Source organism: Cygnus olor, chromosome 15 (assembly GCF_009769625.2).
Source record: "Cygnus olor isolate bCygOlo1 chromosome 15, bCygOlo1.pri.v2, whole genome shotgun sequence".
Classification (NCBI taxonomy): Eukaryota; Metazoa; Chordata; class Aves; order Anseriformes; family Anatidae; genus Cygnus; species Cygnus olor.
In genome coordinates this window covers 12,718,774-12,739,265 of record NC_049183.1, presented here as the reverse complement: position 1 = coordinate 12,739,265, position 20,492 = coordinate 12,718,774, and the positions used below count along the sequence as shown (strand labels likewise).

The following is a 20,492-nucleotide window of genomic DNA, read 5'->3' as shown; positions in this document are numbered from 1 at the left end:
TAGCAGTTTCTTACCACTTTTTAACGTTGAGTTTGATGTGTGTTACAGATGAGCACGTCTGTTTTGCAGTAGTTATATACCTGCCACATAAATTTGTATTTTTATATTTTCAGATTGCTGTACAGATGTTAGGGAGCCTGCTTATGCACAGGAGTCAGATCGCCATATGTAGCGTTCTGTGCATAAAAGCAATGATTGGAGGCTAAACACTGTTAAATTGACCATTAAAAACAAGTGATTTTACAGTAACTTTGAAAGTGGCAGTCTCTCTCATGCATTGCAAGAATGAACAGGTTTCTCTGAGACCTCTGGTGATTATATGCATAGGAGAAGCCCCACCAGAGGTATCAGTATCTTAAAATAAAAAATCCTGTTGCCTGCTAATTTCACAACACCATGTATGATAAAACAGTACAGCTATTCTTTTTTAATGAGCATCGATAAATAGTTCATCCATGTTTGTGTATATTTCAGTGTAGGAATTTTCGGAGTCTTCCCTAGCAGTGAGATGCCAAGCTCTCATTTGAGAGTTTCCACTCGGCATCCCGCTGTTAGCTGTGGCTCCTTGTCGTGCCTCCAGCTCCACTGGAGAGTAAAGTATCGCTCCCCATCTCATCTCCTGCTGCTAATTTTTCTCAAGGCGTGTTGCCTGATACCCAACCTTAGGAATAATGAGAGAAGTGATTCATATTAATAAGTTAACTAGACTGTATAGGGCTTGACTTCTTCTGTCTGCCTCAGTGAGTTTGATGTGCACTTTCCTTCCAGAGAAAAAAGGAGAAGTAAATTCTGCACAGAATCGCCTTGGGCTTCTCTTTATAAAACGTATGCTTCTGCTTAAGTGGGCTGATGGTAGGTTGGAAGCGGAAGCATTTCATTGCTGGTGATGGCAAAGTGATACTTCATAGTTCGCTGGAGATTCCCGAACTCCGCGAGTCCTCTGCTTCTAGGAGTCAGCATGGTTTGCTAGATGAGCATCAAGAGTAAGAAAAAAAAAATTGTCGTTATTAGCACACAGGGAAAGCACACTTGTATGTCACCAGTGTATTCCCAGGCCCGTTAGTGTCCTACATATTCTCTTTGTTCCTTTCCTGTCTCAAAACTCTTAGGTTATCCTCTGTTGCCACAAAATCTTTCAATTGCCTTTCTTTGGACATCTGGTGATTTTAATTGTATGGTGGACCTCAGACAAGAATATTCTGCCCAGTTACATTTCTGGCTACTAGTGTGGCGGAAAGTATTATTAGCAGCTATTGTTGCATTTTCAAACTGCCATTCATCGAAGACCGTTAATGAGCTATGTAGTGATTAATTTCTTTCTCAGCAGCTTCAGCAGAGATTGATGTGAGCAAAGTCACAAAAACCAGCTACATGTCACAAAATAGGAGTCCTGGTATCTTGCTGTGTCCCGCTGGCAGCGGGCCTGCCTGGCTGTTGTGTTTTAGTCTTGCCTGGGGGTGTGATTTAGGTAGAAGTTAGTGGCTGTACTTAATTTTAATTGTGCCTGCCCTGCTTGTGGTGGATTGGGAGCATTTCGTTGCTGCTGGTGGCGAAGTGATGCTTCACTGGGGACTCCTGAACTCCGTGAGGCTTCTTGAGGTGATGGTTGTGTCTGTCCTGTGCATAGATAAGGTCACGGTTTATGGCGGTAACATAGCTGGTCTTTTCCCTCTTGATTTAGGTCACCAGCTCCCAGGTTCTCCTCCAGCTTTGTGACTGATGGAACATGGTGTTTTTCTCGCTGCTGGTGAGAAAGGGGTGTTTGCATAGGAGATTTGCTCAGTACCTTGCTGTGCTGTGTAAGCAAAGAATCCTTCTATCAATTCATACAAGAACTAACCCTGCCTTTTTAAAGGTCACTTCTGTCTCAGTCAGCTTTTAAAGTTCAAGAGGAAATAAACTGCTTAGAGTTGGCATTTTTCAAGTCAAGTGTCAACTTTCCAAGCCCCCAGGCCAGGGAATGTGGAGGAAGGAGAGATTAATAAGTGGGCTGCTTGCTTGTTACAGTGATTGTGTAGAAACATTCCTTTTTTCTTTCTTCTTTATGAGGCTTTGGAATGAAATGGAACTTTGAAATATCTCACTTTCTCCTTTTCACTTTGCAATGCAGAAGTATCCAAAGCTCTTTAGAAGTGCTTCTTTTCTTTTTAGTCCACTGACAGCAAGCAGAGAGTTTGTCAGCTCCGGTGAAGTAGGACACAAGGAACATTTTATGACAATGCCAATACCTCCAAGCTCTTTTAACCACAGAATCTTATTATCCACTGAGAATAAAATGCACTTTTGGAAAGTAGCTGAAGGGTGAAGTCTCCAAGCAGGTGCTTGCCCTTAACTGCATTGACGCCTTTTCCCATGCAGGAGATGGTAGATCGATAAGGAAATAAACAGGAAGAATAGGCTATATTAATCAGGTACGATGGAGGCAGCAGGGGAGATGATAATGGAAGACAGTTGGCACCCGAAGGGCATGCTGAGCATAGACAAGCTATTGGCTGCCAAAGTGCCTGTATTGAATGTGGGAGGCGCAGGCTGCGGCGGTAGCAGCACTGCTAATTGCGATGGTGGGTAGCTCCAGAGAGAGCGAGCTGTGCTTCCTGCTCGCCGTGTAGTGCTGAGTTCTGGTTGTGGCAGCTTCATCCTTGTGGATCGGTTTTACTGGTCTGTATGTGGGCACGTTGCAGGTTTTCTGGCTTCTGCGTTCATGCCCAGTCCGTGATGTGGATGAGTCTAAAAACACCACCTTTCCTTCAAAATGGTGTTTGCGAAAATAAACGCAGCAGCAACATTATCTGTTTTTGCTTTGCTTTCAAACAAACAAACAAACCAAAAAACTAGAAAAATAACAACAAAAAAACACAGTAAATACTATTTTTTAAAGTGATAGATAAATGAGCCTTCCCAAGTATCTCTTTAAGGACATATAACTGAAAAATAACCTTCTTGTTCTGGTTGGTGCAGTTACGAATTAGTGTAGGAATGCTCTGCCTGCCCATCATATTGTGAAAAATAGTGGTGATGGTGTATGAAGGGCTGCATTTCCAAATAGCTTTAAAAAAAATGAATAATTTTCTGTTCTTCTCTACATGCAGGTGGCCACTTGATGCAAAATCACATATGGTGTTATTTTTTATTCTCTTTGGGTTTTTATGTAGTTTATGTTTGGTTTCTCTAGCTATGTTTTTTTTAAAAGAAGAGCTCTTGATAAAATTTGGATCTTTGAAACTTTTCCTTGGTGGTCCTGCTTGCTGTTGTCCCCTGAGATCTCGGGAAGGGAGTGTTGTGTGTCCGTTAGCCTGAGAGAGTAACATCGTGGCCGAGTTGGAGCTGGTGGCTGTGTCCTGCGGTGGCCTTTGGCCTGCAGCGGGGCACGAAGGGAGTAAAGCAGTTCTCTACAGATTGCCCTATAATTTCCAATGGCTGAGAAAGCCCGAACGCAAATATGATAGACAGATACAGCCTTAATTCCTTGGTACGAGGAGCTTTTTGGCAATTCTTGAATACTCTTTTCAATGGGAAGCTTGTGGCAGCGCACACTGATCAGGCAGACTGCTTGCTGCCATAGCCAAGAGCTGGCAAACTGCATCTGTGAGAAAAGATTTTTTTTTTCTTCAGCTACTAATTTATAGTTTGGAAATTGAATATGACTCATGTATGAAAGAGATGAGATGACTGCATAGTCACCCAGGAAAATTCAATAAAAAACGTGTACAAGAGTAAAATTTAAGCTAGATGAGATGTGCTGGTGTGCATTCAAAGTAAACAAACCCTCCCCCTACCTCTCTTCCCCAAATTTGCAATTAGAACAAAGATCCGCCTGAACCGGTGCCAAAAGCTTTGAGAAAGTCAAATAAAAGAGCAAATGGAGAGTGATACTTCTCACATTTTTCCACAGTTTGAAGTCTAAGGATTTCTTGAGCCAAAGGTGATACCTTTTAGTAGCTAATAGCCCATGATGAATTTGCCTCCGTTAATTTGTTTAGTTCTTCTATTGAAAGAGGCAGCGAACAATAGCTCCTCATTCACCTCCTGCCACTCATGATTTTGCAGACTCATGATTGTTTTCATTCTTCTCAGACAGCTGTAGCGGAATATAGTGCAGCTAAATATCTGATTTTCTGCATCAAATCAGTTTCTCCTAGTTGTGGAGCACCGGACAGATACCGTCTGACAGCGGTGTGAGGGCTTGGGCAGTGTTTATCAGGGCTGGTCTTCACTGCTCCCCGGGAAGTGGAGAGGGCAGAAGGGATGCCCGTGGGGTGAAGTGAGTTTTACAAGGCAGGAAGGGGAACAAGAATGGTGGCAGTGTTAGAAACCTGTGCCCCAATTATTGTGGGCTGGGAACCTGGGGAGCAAGCAGAGCAGAATCACCCCTGGTGTGCCTGGAGGTTCTGGCAGATGTCACCCCCCATGGGAATGGCACAGCACTTGGCATTGCTCTGCATTATAGCAGCTAACAGTCGAAAACAGCAGCAGTATCCCACTAGGTTGGTCTTTAAATGTGTGATAATTTTGCTACAGAGCGACTCCCGTGAAGGTGGGGCAAAGGCTGTGCTTCTTCCACATCCCAGGAGAGAGAGAAATGAGTGCTGAGTCAACCACAGTGCCCCCAAAAGTCTCATGGCGCAGGAAACTGAGGCAGCTTAGCACCCGGCCTGTGCTCATGCAAGGCAAATTATTGGCTGCTGTGTGATTTCAGTGGTGGTGTTTGGCTTGGAAAGGGAGAGGTGAGGTCTGTGGCCTTCAAGGTACACGGACCAAGTGCTCCGGATGCGGATGCCATGGTGTGAGCTGTTACAAACCCTGCTGATACACGAGGGCCGCTTCTGTGTTTTAATGCAGCGTAAGGCTGCTGGGTTAAATGCACTGTTGAGTGCTTCGTACCCGTGCTCAGATGTGTTCATCACAGCACTCAGAAGGTGAGTTATGGTGCTGCACTGGTGAGGGCAGAAACTTTACATGCTGTACCTGCTGAGTCCACACTGGACTACCATCTCTTCCCTATAATGGCTTCAAACCCAAAATATTGAACCTTTTATGCTCATCTAATGATTTTGCAACATGAACTTCTGCATAAAGACTATCTACTTGTCCACCTGACTGGTTTCTGTATGAAGTATTCATTGCAAAGAGATTGCGTAGCATGTAGCATTGTTTTATTAAACATTTAAACATATTGATGCAGGAGAATTGATGTAACAGAGCTCTAAATTTAGTTGTTCTGACAGTTCTTCTTTCCACAGTGACAGCTTTATTCCTGTTTAAAGGTGCGTTGAGCTAATTTGGGGGAAGGAAATTAGAGGGAAGTAGGTCTCTGTGCCCTGCAGATCGGTTGTAACAGTGTCAGCAGTCTAGTGGAAGATTCAAATAGTGCTCTGCATTTCTGGGTGGTAATAGGGCAAACAAACACCCAAAGAATGTTTTAGGAATAAGGCTAGCAGAACTTGATGACTAAATGGGAAATGGCTGCCTGGAAGGCAACAGCAGGGTTGCAAGGTGAAGCTCTCGGAGGGTAGGAGGTGTCAGGATTAGTTGCCTGGCACATCCTAGTCTAGCTTCCTGTGAATGTGCCATGCAGGATTCCTGTTGCACTTGGCAGGGATGATGGATTATGTTGACTTAATGAGCAAATATTTGTGAATTTCTACAGAAAAAAATACTATTTTTTTTAGTTATTTCTTATGTTAGCTCTGCTATAGCAGATGCAAACCGAGGAGGAACTGTAGGCTTATTCTGCGGATGCCATTCTTGAATATTTAGAAATTGTCCTTTAAAACACTTAGCATTACCCAAGACTTCATGTTATGAGTAGCTGCTCTTGATTTCAGCAGTGTTGTCAGTGCCCAGCACTCGAGCTCAGCGTTAGGAGTGACCCAATGACTAAGCCAAGGACTACCTTTGAAAAGCTCCCAGTATCAGCGAGGAGCTCTGGCATAGGCGAGGACTGGAACCATTTTTTTTTGGGAGACTTTTCTGATGCCTTAATGTGAGACCATTCTCTTTAAGCAATTTCTGTGCTTCGTTAATCTTCCAAATTCTGCAGGAAATGAGGCAGAGATCCTGCTGAAAACAGACACCGTTAGCAGAGGATCCTGGTTTGTTTTGAGAGCCTGGTAGAGAAGATCACACATCACCACATCACGTTTCTGCCCAAGGACAGGGTGGCGCTTGGAAGAGTCATGACTACAGGTCAGGTTATTTGGTCATGGAGTTTCTAAGACCTTTGCAGGCTCAGTATGCTCCCAATACACTTTTTATATTTAATAATTAGCAGGTCTTTTTACAGAGCTATGCTTAATGTAGCTTGTATCATGCTAGACTGCTTTGATGTAAGTTGAGTCAAAGCAGGTGGGAGGCAGAAAAGAGACGAAGTTAAATTGGTGCGGGCGAGAAGGAAAGGCCAAGAACAGCGGTCTGTTGGAGCAGTCGTTGCAGATAGCTAAGTGGTTTGTCAGCCCTTCCTTTCCTTTTATCTGCCCTGATGTCCCGTGGGTAAGTGCTGGGAGTAATACTTAATTCTTAGGGTTTATTTGTTGTCAACAAGTATCTGTTATGAATTCCCTCGTGAGTCCCCATGAAATCCTGACAGGTTTTGATCACGTAGCACGGACAGGTTGTCACTGACACAAGTTTGCTGCTGAAATGCTGAGCTGTAGCTTTGGATTTTTTGGAGACATGGTGGAGGTCCACCACTGAATTACTCTGCGAGAAATATTTTAGACAATTTTGCTTCTGTAAATTTATTCGGGTATTTAAAATTCATGTATATGGAAAAAAGTGTGTCCGAACAGTAATATACTATGCTCATTTCACTGTGGAGTACGGTAATGCACATTGGAAATGAGGTCTCATTGGGAAAGGTCATTTGAAACAGATCTGTAGAACCTTCACGAAGCTGTAAATGAGTCACGAGTCTGCGAGGTCTCACTTGTTATGTTGCAATGGAGAGTTTAATGTTTAGTTTTTCTCATCTAAGCGCTTTGATCTTCTTTATTTTATTAAGATAAGCTATTATCTAACTGTCAAGAGCCTAGAATTTCAGCATATTTGTTTGCTGACAAGTTGGTTCAGCACAACTGTTCTCCTACTCACTTCATTCCCTACTTCAAGCAAATTTTCCTTTTTTCACTCCTCGTTATTAATCCTTTTCCTTTATCCTTTACAGCTCCTCAGCTCTCATGCTGCCTATTCCCAGATGACTTTTCCGCTCTCATGATAAGTGTTGGTTTGAATGTGTAGCAGAAATCTGAAATATTCTTAGTTACTCTTGGTGTTTATGCCACCAGTTGTCTGTGCTGTGTTGCTGTGCTTCGCACCAGAGCTGTAGGGTCAGGCCTGTGACTTGACAGCTTGCTGGGAGGGAGAATGCTTACCAAATTTAGAGCTCTTAGAGGAGAATTTTTACAATGCACATAATACTGAATTGGATTGAGAAGATAACTATGCCATGCATTCGTCTCACTTTTGACAGTGCAACAAATTGAAATCCTTCAGACAGTTACATCTGGGGGTGAGCAGGGTTGGTGGGGAAGCACAGATACAGATCTGTATAGTGAGGGAGAAGCAGAAAAAGACTAGTACAAAAAAGAAGTTTTGACTTTTTTCATCATATTTAGGCACGGATACGAGTTCCTCCAGCCCACAAGTGTGTGATTATGGATCGGTAACTGATGGGGCCAACTGCATTATTCATTATGGTTCAGATTGAAATGAAATCATGGAGGGCAATTTTCTATCTCACACTTCAAGGTCAGATGAGAGTATTTATTATTCCCTCTCTGTTTATCTGTGGATGCAAATTGAATTTGGTGATTCAAATTGATGAAATGTTAGAAATATAAAACTCATCAGAGCTGACACGGAGAGAAATTACTGGGTAGAGCTGGCCAGTGACTTCACCATCTCATGTACAGGCCTCTCCTTTGATTAGTAATTATTTCAATCTTTGGGTTTTCTCATTCCCAGTTTTGTTTCAGTTGTTGTGATTTTTGTTTTCAAAGAAAAAAGTGTAATAACACTTTGAAGCATTTAGAATTTGAATTAGATGATGTAAATAAAGCCAGCTGCAGAGAGGATGCTTGGATCCTGGCTGGAGAAAAGGTTTTCTTTCAAAATTCTTCCTCGGTATTTTTGTTTGTCAGGAGAGGGAGGAAAAACAAACAGTTCCCTTTCTCCAGTATTTTGCTTCTTTTCATTCCTAGTGCTTCAGGGACTGCGCTGGATGCTCACAGCAGGCGTGGGGCCTGACAGGAAGGGATCGGGCATTGCCATCCTTGGGTGCTGAAGCTCCATGTGTTTCCCTGTTGGCGGGTGGCCCACGAGCTGACCTTCATCACCACTCAGAGCTGTCACAACAGCAAAAAGTCAAACCTGCAAAGGGACCAAATGAGCACGGCTGTCCTATTGAAATAATTGGAACGGAGCTATTCTGTTCACCATTCACTAGAACACATTTTAAACAATTTAATGAACATCTTTGCTTAGTTTGATGTATCAGTCTGTTGTCATAAGGCATTGTCATCACATGTTTCCAGCTCTCTGCAGTGTTGGAAAGGCACTTTTTAGACTTGTAAGGTGGGGATTATTCTTATCTCAGAGTGGGAGTGGAAAATCCTTATCAGTGAATGCTCTTTAAAAACAGGCAGTCCTCTGTAATTGCTAAATGCCACATGCAAACTTATGGTGCAGAGACGGATGATGCATGTTGGGCAGGCTGTCTGCTGTGCTAATAATTGTACAGGACTGTTGTTTTTAACTCCTGCTTTTTTAATTTCTTCCACTTCGTTAAGGATGCTTAGTATGTGCTTCTCTACTGAGCACTGCAAATAAAAGAGTAAGTTGGGGTCAGGATGCAAATGTTTCCAATTTGTTGTTGATTTGGAACAAGAGCAATGAGGATTTAGACATAGCAGAAGCCCTTAATAGGTTTGTGTACATAAGCTGCTACAGATCACTTGTGTATTCAACTCTGTTTGATTTTTGCTGCAGCCGCTTTTACAGAAGATGGCAATGTTATCAAGTTACGAAGCATATGACAAGCAGCGTGGCTTCAGTGGTTTTAAAATATCAGTAAAAGTTTTATTCACCAAATAAATGTCTTTAATAGAAGCTTTGGTGTTATGGTCACTCCAGGTGTAGAGGCTTAGAAGAAGGACTCTTATGCCTGTAGTTATCTCACTCTTGAAAGATTTTGCTTTCTACAACTCAGTGATGTATGTATTTGACAAACTATTCATTTTTCAAATTAAAATCAAAACAAGCCAGAGAAGTCTCTTATTTATTGTTAAATTAAGACATTGCTTTCGTTCTCATCTAGCTGGTGGATGTAGAAAGCGTGTTTATTAGCGTGACAGTAAATCTCCCGCTGCGTGCTTGATTAAATACCTGCTAAGCTAGAGCCACCCTGGCCTCTGCGCTTTGGCGATGTTCCTGTGGTTGGCTCCATTGGGCTGTTGCAGTCAGCAAAGCTGGCCCCACGCTGAGAGCAAGGAGAGGGTGCCTGATGTGAATTTCTTTCAGTAAATCCTACCTCCTGTCACTCAATTAGCGCCCCTGGATCACTGCCGGGACATAAAATTTGTCTTATTTCTGTTCTCTAACTGTTCACTTTGAAGGAACTGAATTTTGGTGCCTGATATTTATACCCCTGCTTAGGGAGTAAACTTAAATACTGTCTCAATGGCAAAACATTGTGTACCAATGAAGCTCCAAACATCTGTCTGCTTCTTACCCGTTTCATCTGTCCTTATTATAAATTCAGTATGATTCAGGACTTCCTTGTATGTAGAGCAGCATCATGATATATAGACCATTTATTTTTGAATGATTTACGGAAGCCTGATGAGGGTGAGATGTATAAAGGTCTTGGAGAAAGCACGAAGTCCAAGAGAAAGTTTGCAAATGTTAGCTGAAGACTTGGGAAAAATAGATGTCAAAAACAAAGCTGTTTTTTTCTACTGACTTTTCTATGGACTCTGTTTCATGTAATATTTTCTGTAACAGTATTTCATATGGCTCTAAATAAGACACAGTTAAAGCTTTGAATGAAATGTAGTTCATGTGTTAACTTCCCCTAAAGGTGTTAATATTTTGTATCATTGCTCCTTCTGAATGTGGTAACCCCCTAGCAGCGAACAGAAATACCAGCCGGCCTGGTTCCCACTCGTGCACATCGCAGCAGTAGCGCAGGGCGAGTAGGGGATGGATCCAGCTGCTTCAGTGTGCTCTGTTCAGCACGTGCATGAGAAAGAAAGCAGAGTAAGATGCCAAAAAATCTTATTTTAACAAAAGTTAAAACCTTTGACTTTTAAGCTGAAATACTTGTACCACTAAAACCATCTCTTCTTACTGTTTTTTCTTGTTTACCTGCATTAAATTTGTTGGTTGGCAACTCTGTTTGGCAGCAGTGCTCTGAGAGCTGTCCCTGTCTTTTCAGCAATGTTTTACAATGGGTTAATTTTTTCCTTTTAATGTAAGATGAAAAAATGTTTACTTTGCCGAACCCCAAATTTCTTTTCTTTGTGTATTTATGCCTTCATGTTGGTTTTTAAAACATGGAGAGGAGAACTAAAAAGGAAAACAAGATTTAAATTCAGCGTCTCTAAGTTTCCAGTGCGGTGTATGTCCCTATGCGTACTGTCTGTCGATGCATCGCGAAGGATGCAAGTTGTCAGGGCTCAGGAATGGGTGTAGTTTTCTTCCTCCAAATGTCTTCTACAAAACAATTTCCCTTGCTCCTTTTTGCCTCATTAGCTTGTGCACTAACCTTTTTATTTTGGACTGTGTTATGAAGATGTTGATAGTTGCAGTACGCTTCTTTTTGCTGTATATAGATGTGCAAGAGCACTGTCACTGCTTTCCCTCTGTGCTTCCTCAATGTTCTTCCCGTCCGTGCTCTCTGTTTTTCAGCGTGTTCCCTTTGATGCGATTCTCGTTTCTGACAGTTGTCCCTGCTGTGTGCAAATGTCTCATCTTTTCCTGAGCTGCAACATGACCCAGAGTGTGGTGCTCCTCTAATTGTCTCTCTGCCGCTATGGACTTCTGGTTTTCCTCCCAGGTTGACGTACAGACGGCTTCTGGTGTTCTGTTTGCTTTTCCTGCTACTTTTTGGGTATCTGTGGGGTGGTAAGTTGGTTACTGAAAGAGCAGAACAATTAAATAATGTTCCTTGGATCACGGAGGAGGAGCTGTGAGCTGCTCTTGTAATTTTTCTCAAAGCAAATTACTAAAATGTATCTTACAGCTTCAGCGTTTGCTGTCTGCCGTCATTGTTCTCCATCTTTCAAAGAACATTCTGGAAAATGAAGTTTTATCATTAAGATTACATTAAAGTAGATTACAGAAGAGAAGAGCAAAATATGAAGAGTCTCAAGAGCTCAGAACAGAAAGATGTTGGCATCTTATTCACTAGGATGTGGAACAAGGAGCATTAATAGGCTGATAAAGAGAAATGACTTTTTCTCTTTAAGGCTTAAAAGGTTTACTTTGAACTTGCAAAAATGCCAGTTCTCCAGGCTTACGTTGAATGGAGAACTTTGGGCTTATTTTATTTTTTTAAATTTTTGGTTTGAGCGAGCATTTACTTTTGATAAGCCATAGATGTCATCAGTGTGGAAGATGAACGCCCATTTCTAACCTGAATGGTATTTGTTGCTGTGTTCCTACTTTCAAGTCCTGTTTTTTGTCACTAAGGAATATAACTTTCTTTTTGTTTTCTTTTTCTTTTTTTTCTTTTCTTCCTTTTCTTTCATTTCTTCCTTTCTTTTATTTTTTTTATTCTCTATTTTTTTATAGAGATGGTTTATGTTGTATTTGGTGCAGTTTTCGCTGGAAGAATTATCAGTCTGTCCTAAGAGAGGAAGAAAGGATCTCAATAATTTGTTTTGGCATGGTGTGGAGAGTTGTAAGGAAGTTGAATTTCACACTTCTTATATCAAGGAAACCTTTGGTAACAGAGTCAGTTCAGAGAGTTTAAGTATTGTCACTCCTTTCATAGACATCTCTGGCATTTAAATTTTATCTGCATTAACATCATGTTTGAGCTGAGGCTGAAATACAGAAGATGGTTTTTTTCCATGTGCTGTGCAATGGCTGAGGAAATTACCCGTTTGTCTCCCTTTGCTTAGCTTTTCTTGTGTATTAAAACAATCATCTTCCAAGCTAGTTCGAGAAGAACATGACTGAACGCGTGTGCTATCTGTAAGATGTGAATTTCAAATATTATTCATTATTTCGAGAAGGAAACCTAATATATATCTCACTTTTTCTGAATGTCAACGCGGTCATAATCCATCAGTTCACTCAGCATTTATAGAAATAGGTCACAATATTGGGAGATTAGGGAAAAAGGTTTCTCTATTGTCCTATCAAAATGCTTTGCAATAATCAAATGTGAGATTCTATCTGTTCTGTAATATTTAATCTTATGTTTGCATTTTATCTTCTGTTTTGACTAAGCAGGACTGTTTCTTTGACAGAATGAATAATATTTGCAGTGTGGTTTCTGTGGCTTGATTCAATTTGTTACAACAGTTGTTGGGGTTTTGCGCTTATATTTACCCTATGCATAAAAAAAAAACAACTTGCTGAATAAGCTCTAATGGGTCTTAAGGCAGTGGTTGGAGTTACCCGCTCCCACCCAGCCTTTCTGCCCCATGTCAGACACCGACCTGTTGCAAACTCAGCAGGTTGGCCCATGTGCTTGGGCTGATCCAGTCTAAATTCTGGCTTAGAACCAGATCCCAAGGAAAGGGGGTGAGTGTTTTAAGCTTAGGATTTCGGGAGGCACAGTGTGATGAATCTTCCCATTACATCTTCACGTGTCACCCAGGTTGTGTCTGCTTGCTGGAACTTAGGGTCAGCCTGAATTGCCCCTGAAGCATTGTTTAAGGTGTAGGATGCTGTTCTGTACTTGGCTTCTAGGAAACTTTTTAACATAGATTAATTTTGTATATGTCAAGAATTGATTATTTTAGCATGTGGAACTTTTGCATTGTTGAATAAGAAGAGGTTCGGTCTTGCTATTGAGTATCCACAAGAATGAACTTGAGATGTTTGCTGAGGCTGTGATGGATGAGGGAGCACCCAGTGCATGGCTGCTTCATGTTCCGTCTCCAGAGATAATGTTCTTGGGCACAGGTTCCCTTCTGAACTGATCAATTACACCAGAACCAAGGAAGTAATGGTACCCAGGTAATTAAATTATCTATTTTCAAATGCAGATTTAGTCTTGTTGAACTTTCCCACCAGAATACAACAAGGAAGAGTCAATTTCACAGTCCCTGATTGTTAAATTGGTCTCTGAATGTTTCCAAATTGAACTGGAGTTTTAAACAGTTTTCTCATTCACCTTGTGTTTTAAAATGCGTGTTTGTCTTCAAGGAGAAGGATGCTGAGGCTGGGGAATAGCTGCTTGGGGATTCTGGAGAATTCCTCCATAAATTTCTCAAGTACAACTTGGTGACCTGGCAGTGCAGGATGTACTTTAAATTAAGCTAAGAGAGTCTTTTAAAGCAGCTGTCCCTTTCAGATTTATCTAAGCAGTACCTTAAAATGATGGGGAACCAAGCTCTTCTGGCTCAATTGAGAGTCATGTCCACATTGCAAGCTATGTGCTAACTGCCTGGCCTTGGAAAACATTTCTCTTCCAATATAGGTTGCTGGCAAGAGCAATGTGCAGGTGGTGGCTATAATTACTAGCTGAATATTATCTTTCTGTCAAAACAGATCACATTAAACCTCAGTTTTACTTCTACTTTGTTTGGAGAGGAAAAAAAAAGTAAAAGATGCAGTGGAAACCAAGCTCTTACGTTGTTTGTTGAAAATGAGCCATCTTTTCAAAGGCAAACTGATTGATTTTGAAATAGATATGCAATTATTTAAATGCCTAGTATATGTGAGATTCCAGTAATTTTTTGTGCTGAACAAGAAGGCTGACACGGGAATGGGGGTTCTTTCATAGCTTTTTCTGAGAAAAGCTGATGAGACTGCAGCTCCTCAAGATTCCAGCGGTGCAGCTGTACAATGCAATGGCAGCAGCCTCAGTGGCCTGGTGTTGTGGTCATGCTTCTCCTCTCGGGTTTTTCTGATCAATTTGACTAAGAGGTGGTGGTCAAGTTTTCACAGGTCTGTGTTATCTTTCGTAGTGCCCGAACATTGGAGAAGGCCCGGCAGCAGCTACAGGAGGAAATATTGCAGATTCAGAGCCAGCTCTTGGAAGAGAAGAAGAAGCGCGAGCAGCACGAAGCGCTGGTCAGACGGCTGCAGAAACGTGTATTGCTGCTCACCAAGGTGAGGGTCTGGAAAATGTCTAGAAAAGTACGTGTCCTTATTTCTTTCCGGTGAGGGTCTAGATAATGTCCGAAAAAGCATGTGCCCTTATCTCTTTCCTCCAGGTGCAGCCCTTGCTGTTTCTTCTTTGTACCCCTCAGTAACTTGTACTGCAAAGTTGCTCTGGGGTCTTTGCATAGCTGATGCTGTGAAAGAGATGCGACACTTGTCTTCTGGACTGCAATGGAATTAAATTACTAGTACATTGTAGGGCCTTGCCAATGTGCCCCTCTGTCAGGGCTCCTGCTGCATTGGCAATACATGGCTTAGTCTCGTGCCTGACACTTGTGCGAGAGCAGAGAATTGAATCATGTTGTCGCTGGAGTGTTTTGAGCCACTGAGGGGAATTTATAATGGCTTTTGCTGCCTCACCTCCTTTCCTAAAGAGAACGAAACGACTGCACCTTGTCAACTGTTCCTGTGGAAAAACAATTTACAGAGACTAAGAGAATCTCCTTCCTCTTATGCTGAAAGTCTGTTCAAATATAATGGTAGGCACTAGACCAGTAAATTGAAAATACATTTTAAGATCCTTTCTATAGGATATTTCAGAGAAGTCTGTATTATCCTATATCAGGTATGCTTCCATGATGGAAATTCTATACAATAATTTTGAAGTCTGTAGAGCATTGAAAAATGTTATATTAAATTTTGAGGGAGCTCTTTCCCCAAAGGGAATAATAATTCTCTCCAGTCGGTGTGATATGTTTTTCACTTTCCAAAAATATTCCTTACAAAACTTCACTCATCTTAAGCAATCTTCCTGATATCATGAAACTGCTCACGTTAAGTAAGCTTATATGTGTGCTTAAGGTCAGAATCGAGCAGGTAGGGTGAGCGAGAGGAAGCCAGGCATGTCACTGTGTATGGGGAGGAAAGATACTAGTACGGGAGTATCTGAGCAAGAGAGAAGGGACCTCTTATATTGCTAGTGCTTTAGGCTTTAATTTTCAGTGCCAACTAAAGCATTTTGATCAGTTTTAATTGGTCTACACCCAGTTCTGTGTAATTCTGTGTCAGTTTTGGGCCAAGGAGGCTGTGATTTATGGTAAGCAGGGCTTCTTGGAGCATGAAGCCACCATTTTACAAGAGGATATTTTTTCAGACCTTCCGACTGCAGAATTTGATGCCATGGATAGTTATGCAAGTGAGAAGGGAAAAATGACAGCAGTTTTCTCCTTTGCACTAAGGGAAGCTCTGCAATTTGGGTGGATGGACCAAACCCTCTCCATAGAAAATAAAAAGGCGTTTCATCTCCTCAGCAGCAGCCAGCCCTCCATGTTCTAGTCTGATAATGTCATGGCTGGATATGACACAGGTGAATGCTGAAGCTGATAAAAGCTTTCCTTTACAACCTCCTCAGCTGTCTAGCATTGCACTGGGCTGCGCAGCTTGAAGGGAATTTCTCAGGTGGCTTCTAAAATATTCCCTTTAACTTATTTTGAGTCCTCAGCAGAAACATGCTTTGTTGTAGAACACAAAATATCGTTACATTTCTTTAAATACTGGCCAAAAAGACAACAGTACTTTGTCATATGAGGGAGGACTCTAATTTATAAGGAAAGACAAAGCCCTTGATTTGTTTGCTGTCCTTGTCACCTTCCCCGTGAAGAGGAATAGAGGAAAAGTTGGAAGTGTCCTTCATCAGACCATGGCAAATAAACTTGTGTTTTGACAGTGGAAGTTTTCAGTGTGCTGAATGATTCCTCAACTGACCTGTTTTAAAGGAATAAAAGCTTTGCTGTTGTCTGAAAATTTATATTCCATCCAGGGAATGCTCGAGGTCCTTTGTGAAGAAGTACATGCATTATGGTCCTTGGGCAATCTCCTCGTGGCACTGCGTCTCCCACTAGTTGCGTTCTCATACAAAATCAGAAGAAGGAATATCATTTAATTAAAAAAGTATGATATTGTGATTTAAAATGAGATTGAGCAAGTATATTGTCTGTTAAAAATAATTATTTTACATTGAAAGCATATCACCTAGAATGGTATTTAATCATCTAATTAGTGGCATCAGTGCTACAGTGTGCTTCTATGTAATTTGAGAATGGAAAAGATGAGCTTTCTTTATTGAATCTTTCTCTTGTTAAACAGGACTGTGAAAATCTAATTTGGGGGAGACTATTATATATATATGATTGAATTGCTATTGTTTCTGACACTGATTTTTGCATTTGTGTATATCTGACCCTCTGGTAGGGCAATGAATCTGTTCCTGTATGCTGAGCAAATAAGGTCTGAAAGACATCAGACATATTTAACAGTGCAAGTTTAACACAGTAACAGCTATCTGTTCTTTGGGATCAAATTGTAACCTGGAAGTCTCAGGTCTAGAATACATTTTCAAAGATCAGTAGAAACTGATAAGCTGTTCTTCATTCGATAACAGCAATACCTAGTATTTTAGTAACAAACATGCTCCCTTCAGGTGGCACTTGCTTTGCTGACCTGATTCCTTCTTGGCTTGCTTTTATGGCTATTGAATATTATCTCCATATTCAAGCAATTTTTTTTTGGCTTTCATGGATTGCCTGTCCTGTTTTTTGTAGTCTTGTTCATTTTCTGCTTGCCACAGTCTCTGTTTTACTTGGTTGGTTGCTCTTGTATTTCCATTTCAGTGCATTTAACTTCTCCCTCCGTTGCTTGCTTCCTTGCCTCATTTGCTTCTTTTGGGCTTCCTTGACCTTACTTGGGCCTTTCCACTTGGTTTACTGTTTGCAATAGGCACAGTTGTCAATCTAGGATACTTCTATGACTCTTTACAAATCTTTCTTCCTCGGCAGACTTGAGGAACAGCATTCTCTTTGACATACTTGTGCAGTGGTCTGGCCCAATTAATTCCACCTCTGACAGTGGACTGGGGCAGGAAGTGTATCCTCATTATTATTGTTGACAAACTGCTGTTCAGAACGTGTTAGTTGATGACTTTCTCCCGTATGTCTTGTAAGTCAGAGTGGTACTTGAAGTTTTCTGATATGCATGTTTTCAATGAAATAAGAGTCTCTTGGACACCTGAGAGCTTTTCAGACATTGACGGCTTGAAGGTATTTGCTGGAGTGTCAATCTGTTCACTTAGGGTAATGAAAAAGAAATTAATGTTTGAAGGGATGTATTTACTCACTCTGTTTGACATCCACCTGGCTAGGTTTGCTGTCTGTTGTGCTGTCTTTTTGCTTTGGTTTTGCTCAGAGTTTTAGAGAAACCTTTTATCTTTGCTTTATGATACAAGGTGTTTTTAATACAGCAGTGCTGGGAGGTATCTGAAGTGCTGGGGAAAGACCTGGTCTATCTCTGTCCTTTTCCTGTTTGATCTACCCCTATATTGGCTTTGAATGTTGTGTTTGCCTACAGTTCTGTATTTGACTTTTGTGTTGTCCGTAAGCTTGTATTTCTCTTTTCTGAGAGCTTTCCACACAACTCATGGTCTTTATGAAGTGGGCTTATTAAAAGCAGGCAATTCTGCTATTGAGTGACTAAAATTTGAATCTCTTGGGTAATTTTCTGTGACACGTAAGTCTCCCAGAATGAAAATCCCTTTCTGAAAATCCTTGTTTGAGTTCAAGTAGCTTGTTGAGCCTGTGTTTAACAAAACCAAAGCTCTGCTCTCTTTGTTCCTGGAGGGCAGCTTTCAAGGGGCACAAATGGACCTTTATGGACCAGCGATAAAAGCATGCTGAGGGGTTCCCAAAGCCCTTCAATGGAGGGTAAAAAGTTGGTTTGCATGGATCTTCATAGCATCATTACCTCCTCCTCTCCTTGTGTGATTTTTCCTTGGTCATGAGTCAGCCCTGGGCTGTATCTGTCACTTGGCTGCTGTTATAATTCAGACCTGTCAGCCTCATCTCCTGCGTCGGTGATTCCTTGGGACACTTTTTTCTTCTGAGCACCCTAGAGCACGTGTGGTGGGTTTGACCCGAGCCCAGACGCCCTGCTTGGTTGCAGCTGGTGCCTGATCCTGTGCGGGAGGCTCGTGCCTCTTTGCATGCACAAGCACTCCAAACGTGAAGTGCAATTTCAGTTACTTCTTGTAACATCCCAAATGAGCCCAATTTGCTTCTCAAATTTTAGACTTTGTGAACGTACACTGTCCTAATTGCATCCCTTGCTCTCATGAGAGGCGTAATGCAGCAAATGAATTAATCTGATTGTGCTGCATGTTGTTGTTTTGCCTTGTTTGTTTCCGGTCTGCGCATTTGTCTGCCTTCGGGTGCTCCGCTACCCAGAGAAGAGGCTGAAAAACTCTGTTTTGTTTTCTGAGCATTCAAGCAAATCATGTGATCTGATAGGAAATCTGTTTTGGTAGAGACATAATTCAGGCCATCACCATAAAAGTTGGAGATTAAATAATTATTGATTAACCAACTCCAGCTGACTGTTGGCACCACATGTTCCTGGAGATATCTTCGCAAGAGTCAGTACGAGCTATGTAAGTGACTCCCAGAGCCGAGAATGGCAGAGATGCGTCAGAAACGGGCCTAGGTAATTAAACTGTTCATTAAGCATGGCAGATGCAGAGTTCATGACTTGATTTGCCATCTGCTTTGTTTTGTAATCAGTAAAGATTTAAAATAATGCCGTTGGTTTCTCTGCCACATTGGGCCCTGCGTTGTGATATTTCGGAGGAGGTGGATGATTTGGAAGTACAAGGAAGGATCTGAGAGTTTGGTGAAGGAGGTGAATTAACCCTTTTTCTGGGATATGTATTTATCTTTAAATATCACACTCAATAGCAATAAAAACAGTCTGGTAAAAAGATGCCTTGCAATGACCTTCTTTTGGGTGTTGCACCATGTGCTCTGTGCCTAGGTAGCATGGATGGGTTTGGGATAGAACTGAACTGCTCCTCTGTGTCGTGGGCAGTATCAAATGCTTCTCCCTGGCTGTTACAGTGCGATGCCTCTTCCTCCCTTTGATCCACTTCATGACTCTACGTATATCATTTAAGCAGTCCCATTACTCGTGCAGCACCAGCTGTGCTGCCACTCTGCACGTGATTGTTATCTGCTGCCAGCCTGACCTGTGCCAGCCCTTTCCCTCTGCTCACCTTGTCTCTCCTCTGTAGGTTTTTAGAAACCCGTGGAAGTTGTCTTCCTTTTAATGGCTGCAAATAAATATGTTTTAAATAAATTAGTCTGCTCCCTCTTCTGTGATTGCACGAGGTGAGTTTTGCCAGGTGAGGTGGTGCCTATTAGATCATCTTGCAGACTTGTAAGATGAGGGGAGACGAGACAGTCTTTGTGTTTGGAAGAGAACAGGTGATTGGGAGTTATGGGTGGAGGGGATGATAGCAAAGGATGAGAGAAGATCATTAACTGCTGCAGGACAGGAGAGAGAGAGAGGTTATTGCTGTCTGCACAGGAAAAGGGGTTTCAATGAGGTCTCTCCTGAACCACAATTTTTAGTATCCAGTAACACCATGAATTTCAATTCTGAGACACCTCTATTGTAGAGGGTTTTTTTCTTCTGAGGATGAGGACTCACAGGTCAGAGATGAAGTAGAGGTTTTTATGAAAAATCTCTTCCCTGTGCTAGCTGGTATTATATTGATCCTGGGTTCAGTCTAGTGCAGCGTGGTTGTTTGGCTTTGTGCTCGTGGTTTACACAAGAGTGTCTGGAGCAGTGGATAAAGCATGCGAAGTTTTGTGATGAGACAGTGGGATTCAGAGGTTTTGGCTGCTGCTGGAGATGTTTCCTGTTCAGGTTGAGGAAATACCAAGTTTTGTGTTTGCTTTTGTTGGTGTCCAACAGCCTGGTGTCTGTGTGAGATGAGGTGCCCCAGGGAAAGAGAGGTCTGGGTTTAATACTAGGTTTTTTCTTTATTTCCCCAGTATAATCCAAATTTGTTATGATTGTTTTGAGTAAGTTAATCTGCACTGCAAGCAGGCTGTCCTGGTTTTTGAAATGCTCTGAACCAGAAGGTTGTCTGTGGTTTAGGGTTGGTCCAAACCCACTTCTGTCTGGGTTAATTGCTATCTGCTAAAGGGCCTTGCAGACTATAAAAGGCAGACAGAGGCCTGTGTTTGTAGAATATATAATTCATTCAGATGAAAATCCTGCTCTGCTTTGAAAACTACCCTTGGACTCGATCCAGATGTTGTACAGATTACAGGCTTGGTGCTCCACAGGGACTTGGGCCACGTGGTGAGCAAGGACCAGGAGCAGTT

General features: G+C 41.8%; 1 protein-coding gene across 1 annotated transcript in view; it reads left to right on the top strand.

The window, feature by feature from the left end:
* MAD1L1 (mitotic arrest deficient 1 like 1) overlaps positions 1–20,492 on the top strand; it is a 353,627-nt gene that overhangs the window by 90,255 nt on the left and 242,880 nt on the right. The window contains 1 exon segment of the mRNA XM_040574714.1: positions 14,142–14,286. Within this exon segment, the coding sequence (XP_040430648.1) occupies positions 14,142–14,286 (145 nt within the window).